This window comes from Mustela nivalis (assembly GCF_964662115.1).
Source record: "Mustela nivalis genome assembly, chromosome: 1".
NCBI lineage: Eukaryota > Metazoa > Chordata > Mammalia > Carnivora > Mustelidae > Mustela > Mustela nivalis.
The window spans coordinates 68,460,985-68,474,255 of record NC_139020.1 but is presented as its reverse complement, the minus strand read 5'-3'; the positions used below and the strand labels follow the sequence as shown (position 1 = coordinate 68,474,255).

General features: G+C 33.6%; 1 protein-coding gene across 7 annotated transcripts in view; it reads right to left on the bottom strand.

The window, feature by feature from the left end:
- U2SURP (U2 snRNP associated SURP domain containing) overlaps positions 1-13,271 on the bottom strand; it is a 53,763-nt gene that overhangs the window by 26,126 nt on the left and 14,366 nt on the right. For 2 of the 7 annotated variants that reach the window (XM_082712978.1, XM_082712981.1), the window contains exons 5-16: positions 11,636-11,750; positions 11,058-11,191; positions 8,432-8,499; positions 7,757-7,851; positions 7,638-7,673; positions 7,465-7,547; positions 6,090-6,255; positions 5,691-5,902; positions 4,718-4,761; positions 1,499-1,603; positions 353-419; positions 115-278 (exon numbers count right to left, since the gene is read on the bottom strand). In XM_082712978.1, coding sequence (XP_082569104.1) covers positions 115-278; positions 353-419; positions 1,499-1,603; positions 4,718-4,761; positions 5,691-5,902; positions 6,090-6,255; positions 7,465-7,547; positions 7,638-7,673; positions 7,757-7,851; positions 8,432-8,499; positions 11,058-11,191; positions 11,636-11,750 — 1,289 coding nt within the window. Of the gene's footprint in view, positions 1-114; positions 279-348; positions 420-1,498; positions 1,604-4,717; positions 4,762-5,690; positions 5,903-6,089; positions 6,256-7,464; positions 7,548-7,637; positions 7,674-7,756; positions 7,852-8,431; positions 8,500-11,057; positions 11,192-11,635; positions 11,751-13,271 lie in introns of all 7 variants that reach the window. The other 5 variants (XM_082712980.1, XM_082712982.1, XM_082712979.1 and 2 more) reach the window with 4 other exon arrangements.

The window sequence follows — 13,271 nt, the reverse complement described above, 5'->3', positions numbered from 1 at the left end:
CACAAGAAAAAACATTTTATTTTAGGGCTAACATCTTAGTAACAAGATCACTAATTAACACAATTATTACAGAACTTTTCTTAATATGTAACAGGAAAAGAAAAAAATTCTTACTCTTCCTTAAGTGCTCCCTTTTTACTTGGCTCCTCTACAAAAGCTTCTGTTTCTTGCTCTTCTGACATCCCATGCAGGTATGGATTTAATGGTGGTGGCCTCCAAAAAGATCCATTTTTGAACATACGAAAATCCTCTGTCCGCCACTTAGTCGGAGAATCTCCCTAATAAATGTCCAGAATGTTACTAGGCAAAATACCTCAGAGTCAAAATTAACAAAGTAATTGATTCCACTTGCCTGTAGAATAGAATAAAGCTTCCACCTATAGTAAACATGGGCTGGTGTCTGGTTTTCAAATAAGAACCTAAAAACAAACAAAAAAATACATTCTTTAACAAAGAAGTGTCTTCAAGTAAATATAAACAAATGAGAAATACTATCTGCCTACCTCATTTGAAGTAAAACCAAAAGCAAAGATCACTGAAGAAAAATCCTCATCCACTGCCTTCTGCCATCAATCCTCTTCCTCGCCCTAGCCCCTACACTGCCTTTGTGACTGACATCAACACTCAGGAGGTATGTATGCATCTTATTGAGTCTTACAATTTTATTGAATACTTAGAAGTCAGATATTATACCTGGCGATAGATTTTCCCAAGATAGAAATTTCAAAAGCAGTGGTTTTTAAATGACTTAGTAGTGCTAAATGAATGTCTTAGATACCGTATCTGTTAAGAAGATAACCAATTTTCTACGAAGCTCTATTGTTCTACTATGAATGAGTCAGTGAAAAACATGAAGAGTAGTGTCTCCCTCCTAGAGGAAGAGGAATAACTTAAATGCTATTTAAGTAGCCTAAATCAAAATCAGACATAAAACTGACCCAAGTACATCCTAGTCTAATTACTAAAACTTCCTTCTCATTCCATTGCAAAAACAACTCCATACTTTTAGAACTTTATTCTCCGAAATATTTTCAGCTCCAAAAAATAAGTAAAAAGTATTTCTTAAATGCAAACCTAAGGATAAAAAAATTGTGGTAAATACATGTAATGGACTATTATACAGTTTTAAAAGGTAAGGAAATTCTGACACACTCTTCAACATGGATGAACCTTGAAGGTATTATGTTAATTGAAATAAGCAAGTCTCAAAGTACTAAATGATTTCACTTATATGAGGTAACTAGAGTAAACATATTACAAGAGACAGAAAGTAGAATGGGAGCTACCAGAGGCGGAAGGACCCAGGGAATGGGGAGTTATTGTTCAAGAGGTACAATTTCAGTTAAGGGAGATGAGAAAATTTCTAGAGATAGACAATAGTGGTGATTTTCACAAAAATGTGAATGCACATGATGCCACTCAACTATATCTGTTAAAATGGCAAAAACAGTACATTTTCTATTATATGTATATTATACCACAATAAAAAAATGCACACCTGAACATAGGATTGTTGATTTCTCTGTTCATAATCATAGCTTCAAACATTGGCCCTTCACGTACAACAAACTCTATCATTCGGTGTATCAGGGCGAGCAAATTCCTACAACAACAACACAGTTAAAGAAAATGGATTCAGACCTACCACTATATAAAACTATACTTGACCTAAGTTACTATAATTGTGCAGAAAAAGATTATTCTGCTGACTAATACAAAATTTTATACCTGGAGCATATGTTAATGCCTTGTGCATTAAGAGGGAGTGGGTCAATGGGGATAAGGTAGTGGGAGGGGAAGGGAAGATGAAGGGAGGGAGGGAAACCACAACACAGCTTCATAGCAATAAAGATTTTTTTCTAAATGCCACTTAATTTTATTTTCCAAATGCAAAACATTAAATTATGAATCACAACTAATTGGAAAGCTGCAAATACATAAAATGAGTAAACTTAGAGCTTACATATTATCAAAGCCATCTAAAAACGTACACACTATCTCAGTTTTAAAAGAAAATATTCCTAAACCAAGCACTTTTGTGGTGGTATTGAAATGTTATATACATTGCTATAATTTAGAAAAAATCCAAAACTATTTAACAAGTTTAAGGCCTGATTTAATAAAAAATCCATCCAACTCTTGTGCTTTTCTGGTACACATACAGCAGATGGAGTTTTTATTGAATCTGACCTTTAATGAGGCAACATCCCTTTGGATCACACTTCAAACTAGTTCACACAACTCATCACATGTATAATTCTGCCTGCGTACTATAACTCAATGAAGCAATTATATTGCCAAAGCCTTAAATGGAGTCCTCTTTCCAAAATATTCCAAAATAAGGGACATGGTGAGATGCCTCTCCCATTTTTCATAACAATTACTTTCCAATATTTAAGCCAAGAAGAAACCTGTAACTTTTTAGTACAGTCGTTTTATTGGTTGGGCTCATAGAAAATCTTTATTTTTAAAATCTAGGTCCTAAAATCATGTGATTTAAACACTATTTTAGATACTGATTACAACATCAAGCAAAAATGACTCAGCTTATTATAAGCTGCTTTTGATTTCTCACTTCACCAGTCCCCCAGCATATAGACTAGGCAAATAGCAATTGGGAAAAGCAAAAGGATATTGGCTCTTGGTACAAGGCACACACCAAATTACACCTTTAGCATTCCCAACTCAAATTAAGTTCATGTAATTACTAGAATATAAATAAATATATAGTTATAGAATAAGACATTGTTTTGGCTCTATAATGCCCTGCTTCAGAGTACATAAACAATAAAGTAATTTATTTCATGGTCATTGTAGTTATTTTCTCCCATTTCAAACAAACCTACTTAAATGGACACTAAAATCTCTATATAGTGAAAAAAATTAATTTTTTTGACCTTCTCTAGGTCAAAAAAATTATATGAAAGTTTAAATCTTTAATATAGGGGAAACTATATATTTAAAACTATTAATTCAACCTCAAATTGTTAAAACAAAAAACCAAAAGCAACACTTAATTTTATACCTAAAAATTACTTTTCTTTCACAGAAGTACTAATTATTCTGCAAATATGCAGTTCTTGTTACCAAATGACAATGTATTCTGAGCATCCATATAGTTAATGATACTATTTTGAGGGAAGGGAGATAAAGGTAAGCTATGATTCAGTTCCAAAATTCCCACTGGTATGTGTCAAATTAAAGTGAAGGGAAATTTTATACAAATATCGTAATATATAAAATGAATTACTGGAGAACAAATACTATCATCCAGAAACTTGTATGAATTAAGTCAAATGCAACTTGACTTGAATATTATAAATTAAAAATGATTTAGCAAGTTTAAAACAAAGGATTCACTGTAATGGTGAATTAAGACTTTTCAACAAAATGTATACTCAAAATTTAGTTTAGAAATAAGCTGAGCCACATGTAAAGCTACTATGGAATATGCTTTTTGAATACTACAAAAATACTTTCCTGTGAATGCTTTATCAGTGGAAAAATAACCCACTATAGTTTTAAACAGGCTTGTAAACTGATAAAATGTATTTTTAGAATATTTAAAGTCTTTCATGTGATTATTTAAAATCAAAATCTGACAATTAGTTGTTGCTAACCTGAATTCAAGATTATTAAAAGAATTGTAATCACAATTTTTTCCTAAAGATTGTGTATTTAACATCATTCTTAAAAGGGTGACTGTTCTACTAGAATGAAACAGTGTAGTACAAAAAGATGATATATTTTAAAGTGCATTATTTTATTTTAAAATGGCAATTATCTTACTCTGGGCAACAATAACCAAAAACAAAAAAAAAAAAAAAAAAAGAAAGAAAAACCAAAAAATTGTCTCTCAGTTATAATAAAACCACATTTATTGGAGTCGATCGTACCAATGTCTGGTCAAAAACTGTATACTTTCCCAATCCATCCCATGATGTTTTCCTGGTCCCCCGCTGCCGCAGACAGTTCAGCTGGTGTTGCTCACCAAGGCCAATGTCAAAGAGAATTTGGTATTCTTTTGTGTTCATTTATTATTCAACCAGTGTTGTGTTCCTGTGTTTGGGAAAAGGCTTAGCTTGACTGAGCAAGAGCATACCTAGAGCATGAATTCTTCTGCTTTATCATTATGTTTAAAAAGAAAAAAAAAAGGAAAATAAAAGAATTCCAAATACCTTTTGTTACCATGAAAAAAATTTTCTAGCCATGTTCAATGTTCATAAGGATAATAGGAATTCCTAATCAATTAGAAAAAAAACAAAGCTATGCTCTTCAGTAAGGAGAACTCAAACTAAGGTTACATATTAAACACAGATCATTCAGGAACCAAGACACACACACCCCCATACAAAAAAAAAAAAAAAAAGGTTGGGTCAAATTCCAACATTACATACAATTTAAGATACATTTAAAACACCTACTTTCCCAGCACAATAGTCTAATATTATTAGACTAACAACTCCAGATTAAATCTATCAAACACATTCGAACTACTAATGCTATAAAATTCCCTACTTTGGTAACAATAAAAACAAAAAGATAATGACATAAAATTGCAATATACTAGAGTTAGTCAAATATCCCCCCCAAAAAGTACTGGGAAGGAACCATTGCTCAGTCAAGATATTACCTTTTCCTGAACACCATTTTTTTTTTAATTCAGAAGGGGATATTGTCTATATTTAGATCAGTAATAATAAAGAAAAACATGTACCTTTCTGTTGGGATAACCACTTTGACTATGGCTTGCGACAGAGTCTGTATATGAAGTCACATCAGATAATAAACATAGAATATGTGAGTATTGTTAACAAGTAACAAGCAAAAATATACATAATGCATTGAAAACACTACACATCTAATCACAAGTTTTGCAGGCAATCACTGCATTTGAAGTAATTATACACTAAGCAATTACATAAATGCAAATGGATGTGTTCAGTGAACAATAAATGTTCACCAAATGCAAAGAATCAGAACATTCCTGCCAGAATGCACATCAATGCACTGAAATAGGTACTACACTGAGAATTATCAGATAAAGATTTTAATTTGTGAAATAATTAACTGTTTGCCTCTGACCATACAGTTTGCTACTTTGTTCCCAAGCCTTTAAAACCAGCCCTGCCATTTTAAGTGTAATTATTTCATAACAGAACCAACAAATTCTTATAAACTTGAAATTAAGTTGGTTTTGTGTTTAATAAAAAGAAAATACTCACCCTTTGCTTTTACTAGAGTAGTTAACTGCTTTTTTAAAAAAACCACATATGCTCTCAAATACTCTAATACCTCAGATCTTGAGAACTAAGTTAGCTAACAGCCATCCAAACAGTTTAACTATTTAGGTCTTTCTAAATGAAAAGTCACTTAACCAAATACAGAGTAACACTTTCTCAGAACAAAGTAAATTTAGATACTGCACTTAAGCAAACCTGGATACAATAGTGGACAAAGAAAAAAAACTTAAGTGGTCAAAAAAGGAATGGTAGCCACAAATAAAAATATGACCTAGTATTTCAATACACGGTTTCCATGGGCTAAGGCAGGGAACACATCTACTTATTTCTTAAGAGTTGTCAAACAGAATTACACACACATTTTCTATAAAATTATTGAAAAGAAATACTACCACAGATTTAGTATTTACAAATTAGATGCGGCCCTATGTACATTTTTTAAATTACCTTCTCAAAATCCTCCTTGTTTTTAGGTGGCGGTAACATTGGAGCATTGGGGTTTTTTAACCTCTCTCTAGGCTGCGCATTAAAAGGCAGTCCTGATGGAGGTGGGGGAAGCGTATGTTCCATCATAGAAGGCGGAATGTATATTGGATGTGGAGGAATAGGCACAGCTTTACCCCAACCTAACTTCATTTCAAATGACATAATCATCTTTCCTGCAAAAAAAGAAAAGAAAGGTCACCCTGGTAATTCTCAAAACAAAATAAAAGACTTCTGTTAATTTGAATTAATTCCCATGTTTAACCTTTCCATTTTTGGTCCATTTTTTCCCTAGAGTTTTTATACTTTTCAGAACCAGAAAAAAAACCTGAATTCTATAGTATACAATAGAAACTTTCTTACCATTTAAATTTTTTAAAGCTCTTTCAGCATCTCTTCTATTCATAAAAGCCACAAAGCCACAATTTCTCTCTCTTGCTCTTTCTTCATCAGTTCTAGGCCACATAATTTTCACACTGGCTAATGGTCCAAATCTTCCAAATTCTTGACAAAGCATTTCTTCATTCATCTATTTAAAGGCATAAAAGAAAATGAATACATAAATAAAAATAAAAGACATGAGTTTTTTCGATACGTAGAAAAAAAGGGGAAAATCTATGCAACAGAAAGCAAATTTTTACAAAATGAAGAGTGAGATATATTAATGCTACAATTTTCCATTCAAGTACTAGGACCCTATAAAGGTAAAAACCTTGCCCTCAAGGGACATTCACAAATATTTTCATACTAGAAACACAAATAAGTGTTCAAGGTGAAGAGGCTGGGTGGCAAAAGAAAAAGCACACCTCTACATCCCCTCCTGCTCCTTCTGAGATCCTGCATCTAAAATAAGCTGTTCTTCACCAGTGGTTTGTTTCAGTCAGCTCTGATTATCCCAATTAAGGCAAAGAGAAAGTATATGTTGCTGATGAAAGTCAAAAAAAAAAAAAGCACCTAATCACTCCCCCCCCCCCCCAGCACCCAACGTAATTAAGAAGAGAGAAAACAGTAAATACCCAATGAGGTCCAAAATATATACAATTATGAGTGCCTGGGTATCTCAGTGGTTGGGCATCTGCCTTCAGACTCAGGTCACGATCCCAGGGTCCTGGGATGTCAGACTTCTTGCTCACCAGGGAGCCTGCTTCTCCCTCTGCCTCTGACCCTTCCCACTGCATGTGTGCACATGTGCACACACACATACTCTCTCTCAAATCTTTGGGAGGGGGAAAAAACCTGTAATTTTTTAAAAAGAGCATACTATGTATAACCACCACCATTTTCCCCATAACACAAGAAACACTGAAGTAAGGAAAAGAATTCAAATATAAAAGACAGAAGTACAAATTACTAGTCTGCTACGATGAAGAGAAAATAGAAAAAGGACGTCCATTAAGGAAGCATGCTATGCATAAGAGGGTAGTCTCAAAAGAACACTGTCAACCACTGGACACATCCTGATTTGATAAATAAAATCAGTATATAGTAAGACATTTCAAATTCAGATAGTCCAGTTACAGAAAGTGGAGATAAGTCCTTAAGAACTGTAGCAAGACAATACCAGTCCACACCACTAAGGCTCAATTTTCTAAGATAATTTTTAAGACTTCAGTAGCCTTTAGGTTTCACCGAACTTGCTTACTTCAGATTCTTGACTTTATTTTTTACTGGCAAAGTAGTTTTCTTCCATAATTATAAAGAATATGAGCCAACATTCATCTAACTTTTCTAAGATTACCTGTGGATTAATGTTTCCAAGATATAAATTAGTAGTGCTTGGATCTCCTACATCATGTGAGCCAGGTGCATAATCATCAAGAACTAGAACAAAGAGGGATAAAAAAATTATAACCTGCAAAATACAAGGTTTGGACAATTTCTATTAATTAAAAAAGCAAAAAACTGTATTACCACCAGATGATCTATTTCTTCTTGAAGGCGCATCCACTTTAAAAGAGGGAAAAGCAAACAAGTCTTAGTTTTTAGAATAGTTAATCACAAATATAAACATTAAAATAAATGCCACTTACTAGAACGACGCTGGCCATCAGAATCTGACTGAGGTGGCTCAAATCGGCTTAACCTGCCTTTTGTTTTATGTCTCTCATCACGCTCTTCCTGAATTCTGTTGAAAACATTTATAATCACTAATAATGAGGCAAAAGTTATTTATTCACATTTATTAGGAATACAACTTATCCAGGTACTATGTTCATATAACTTGAAATACTTTTGAGTAATTAAATGCCAGTACCAATAACCAAGATGAAAGAATCCCTCAGCTATAACAATCATAAGCAAATTTCTGGTATGTCATGCAAGCATTAGAATACAAAGCTCACTTCTAAGGTGAGAAGAAAATTCAACAATAAAACATTAAAACAAACTGAATTTGTTCTTTCTTGGTTAAGTCTGCTCACTGCTCAATAACCGCATTTTTTCCACTGCAAACAGGACTCCGGACATGAGATAAATCAATTGAATTGCATCCATATTATGCTACCAACCTCGATGCTGGATGAAATGCTAATGCATTTTCAAACATACCCTAAAAAAAATGAAATCACTATAATTTCTAAAACAACCTCATCATAGGTTAAGGCCTTTAGTGATAACTAATTGGTACTCTACATTCTTCATACCTGCATCTCTAAGTATCAGCTCAATATACCTATGACAGCCATTCTCCGCACTATAAAACTTACTGTTTCAATTCTTCTTTGAAGAGTTCCAAATTGCTTTTTTTCTTTTCCTTCTCCCCTTTCTTCAGTGGCTATGAAGGATATGACAAGTTATACTTCAAACAAAACATGGTCAAACAAAACTAATGGTTCAATAATCAGATCATTTTAAATAATTTTTGAGTACCAATTATGTTCTAATTATTTAAATTAAAAAGAATGTCTCTGTTCTCACTGTACTTCCTTTTCTCGTCAATTAAGAATTTAACAATTCAATTATTAAGGCAATTAAAGAAAATGACAACGAGTAGTCTTAATGTAAAGGAACCACAAACTATCTCCCAAATGCCTGTGATACTTAGGCCTCAATATTGTTAGAGGGAGCAAAACTAAAGAACATAAAGTAACTGAACTGCCAAGTGACTGCCATGAGCAACCATTGAAAATATGCACTTCTTCAAAACAATCACCTTAGGAGGACTATGAATTATTAAAATAATCAGTAACATCTTGGAACGCCTCTTTTAAAACTGCTTTTGAGATCCCTTTCTTAGAAGTGCCAAAATAATTCAATGGGGAAAAACAGCCTTTTCCCCCCCTCCAGAAACAGTGTGAGAACAATCGAATATCCACATGCAAGAAAAACTGAAGTTGGTACTCTTCTCCACACCACACACAAAAATTAACTCAAATGATTCACACACCTAAATTTAAGCACAAAAACTATAAAACTCTTAAAAAAAAAAACTATAAAACTCTTAAGAGAAAAACATAGGAATAACTCTTCATGACTTTGAAAGAGGCAATGGTTTCTTAGATATGACATCAAAAAGCACACCTGACATAAGAAAAAATCTGATAAACTCAACTTCATCACAATTAAAAACTTTTGTGTTTCAAAGGATACTATCAATAAAGGACAAAGACAACTCACAGAATGGGAGAAAACATGTGCAAATCGTATAGCTGATAAGAGACTTGACTCTAGGAAGTGGAAAATGCAACAGAAAAGACAACAAATAGCCCAACTAAAAAATGGGCCAAGGATCTGAAAGACATTTCTCCACAGAAGACTACAAATGGATGATAAACACATAAAAAGATGTCTGACGTCATTAGGGAACTGCAAATCATGCCCATGATTAGGTACAAATTCATACCTACTAAGATGACTAAAATTTTAAAAACAGACAATTTTAACAAGTGTTGGTGAAGACATGTAAAAATTAGAACCCTGGTAATGATGCTGATGGGACTGTAAAATGGTACAGCTAATTTAGAAAGGAGTTTTGGCAGTTTCTCAAAAGGTTCAACAAACAGTTGACCATTTGACCCAGCAATTCCACTTCTAGGTATATGTAAGAGAACCGAATACATACGTCCACAAAAAAGGCCTACGCACAAATGTTTATAGCAACATTACTCATAATGGCTAAAAAGTGGAGACAACCCAAATGTCAAGTGATAAATGGATAAACAGTATGTGCTATACCCATAAAACAGTATTATTTGTCTATAAAAGAGAATGAAGTACTACTATATGCTAGAATACAGATGAACCTTGAAATATTATGCTAAGAAGTCAGAAACAGAAGGCCATATGTTATATGATTCCATCTGCATGAAATGTCCCAAATACACTAATCCAAACAGGCAAAAAGTAGATTAGTGGTTGTCAGAGGTAGGGGATTACTAAAAATAATTAATGTTTCTTTGTGGGGTAATAAAAACATTCTGAAATTAGAGATTAGTGATTGTTGCACAAATGTGAATACACCTTAAAAAAATAACTGTACTTTAAAAGAGTAAATTTTATGGTATGTGAATTACATCCCAATAAAACTGCTTTTTTCCACTGCCTTCAGAGCTATTTTTAAAGTCACAAAAGAAAAGTCAGTCTCACCATTCAGTGTAATCGTATTTCTTCACCGAGTGTGGCTCCAAATGACATGACTCACATCTACCTTCTAACCCCCATGAAAAGTCCCCACCATTTTCTAACATTGAGAATATTTAAAAGAAAGTACCACTAGTTGACACTAATTCCAAAAATGTTCTAGGCAAAAAATACATTATCAGAATACATATAGTCTTCCAAGATAACTGCCACTACACATGCTGATATTATTTAAATACCTCAGTTCAGAATTGCTTAAAAACACAATCCCATTATATTTATACCTAAAATATAATCAACCTTTTACTTATTATGACTAAAACACCAGAGGTTCACTGCTCAAAGAACATGAAAAGAGGGGTGCCTGGGTGGCTCAGTGGGTTAAAGCCTCTGCCTTTGGCTCAGGTCATGATCCCAGAGTCCTGGGATCGAGCCCCGCATCGGGCTCTCTGCTCAGCAGGGAACCTGCTTCCTCCTCTCTCTCTGCCTGCTTCTCTGCCTACTTGTGATCTCCGTCTGTCAAATAAATAAATAAAATCTTAAAAAAAAAAAAAAGAACATGAAAAGAATACTATCTACATGCTGTACTCTAACTTATTATCAATTCTCTAGGAAGATTAAACACCAAAACTCAACATCTACTCCCAAAATAATTAAAAACAAGAAACCAAAGTCCTGCTTATAGTGGAACTAAAAAATCATTAGTAGTATCATCTCTGAACATAAAAAGTCACTTATCTGGGTATGACTTACAGGTTTTTTGGTTTCTATCACAAGAAGAGATGGTGGTCTTTCATTGGATGACTGATTTGGAGGATTTTTTTGATCTGCAAATCTTGAAGAGGGCTTATAAATTTTACCTCTTTTTTCATCTGTTTCATGTTCTTCTGAAATTTAAAACAGTTAAGTTTCAAGACTAATTTTTAAAATTATTTCATATTATTTATCATTTTTATTTAAAAATAAACAGAAATTAGTAAAATGCTTTAAGCACTAAGATGTATCACTACTGACAAAATATGAAGTTAAATTCGTATTACCACCTTAACTCTCAAAAATACTAATAAAACTATGAAATATATTAAAATTTTTGCAAAGTGTTTCACTGTATTCAACAATGAAAGATATTATCTAACTTATCTGGCTCAAATTTCTCATTAATATACATCTGGCCACTTATCCTACTAATTGATAATTAGTATCAACACTAGAGGGTGCTGATAGAAAGGAAATGTGAAATTCAAAAGACAACAAACATATTTCATAATTACCTACAGTCATTCTACTAAGACATTTTGGGTTTGCTCAAGGACTATGATAGTCACACTAACCTTTAGCTGCATTAACAACACCTCCACGCACAAATGTCTTCACTTTATTACCATCACTCCCCTCAAAAGCGGCAAGAAATTCCTCATATATCTCAGCAGCTGCCTTTTCATCTTCCTAAAAACACAGGAAAATATTAATACCACTTGTCTGAAAAATATTATTGGAAACAGGGCAAAACTCATTAAGGAATAAGTAAACAAAATCTTTCCCTTCACTGGAAAAAGCAGGTTATGCAGTCCTAATAGGTAACATCTAATCTTTAGCAGATGTAGATACTAATTAACCTTGAAACTAAGAGAGACTTTGATCCTTCATTGGCAATTTGTGGAACTAGAAAAGGACCCACTAAGTAAATTTGTTTAGAGACATCAAGAGTCAAACTACAGGACAACTATGTAAAATATATTACTTTTTTAAGGTTTTTGACATTTCCAAAGCATGATGATTTAATTCAGTGGTAATAAAGATTTCCTTCACAAACCAAAGACATGAATATCAGAAGCTGAAGCAGCAATTAACTCCACAGTTGGCATTAGGAAAAAAGCTCAAAAGAACCTTAACAATTTCAATTGTAACTCTTCACAATGTCCCCAAAACATGTATGCATAAAAGGCCAATGGAACAGACAAAAAATAGAGACGTAAATCCATAACACTTGGAAATTCAGTATTCAATAAAAGAAGCATCTCAAATCAATGGAGAATAGAATGACTTTTCAATGAATGATGTTGGGCTGACTATTTGAAAAAAAGATAAAAATGAACCAATTCTTCACATCACATACCAAGAGAAACTGCAAATGAATCAAATTTAATTTTTTTAACCTGAAACTCTTTAAGGGACGCTTGGGTGGCTCAATCGGTTAAGCATCTATCTGCCTTTGGCTGGGGTCATGACCAGAGTCCTGGGATTGAGTCCCACATCAGGCTTCTTGCTCAGCTAGGAGCCTGCTTCTCCCTCTGCCTGCCATTCTCCCCACCTGTGCTCTCTCTCTTTCTCGTGCGCTCTCTCTCTGATGAATAAAGAAATAAAAATCTTAAAAAAAAGAAACTACTGGGGCACCTGGGTGGCTCAGTGGGTTAAAGCCTCTGCCTTCGGCTCGGGTCATGATCCCAGGGTCCTAGGATCGAGCCCCACATCGGGCTCTCTGCTCCACAGGGAGCCTGCTTCCCTCCTCTCTCTGCCTGCTTCTCTGCCTGCTTGTGGCCTCTGTCTGTCAAATAAATAAATAAAATCTTTAAAAAAAAAAGAAAGAAAGAAACTACTGAAGTATTAGAAAAAACATGAGGAAATTCCTTTATAAGCTAGGAGTAAGAAAAACACTGAAAACTAGAAATCATAAGGGAAGACTGATAAATATGATTACATTACAATAAACAAGTTTCTGCATGGAAAAAACACCATAAGCAAATAAAAAGACAACTGACAGACTGGGAAAAAACACTGCACCTTGTGTCATACGTAGACAAAGTGTTAATATACTTAATATACAAAGTTTCTTTAAAAAACAGAGTACTACTAAATTCTAGAAAGAATGGTTTACATAAAAGCAGACAGCTCACAGAAACAAACACAAAAGCTGTTCAACATTACTTACAAAAGAAATGCAAATTTAAAACTGCACTGAGATACCAT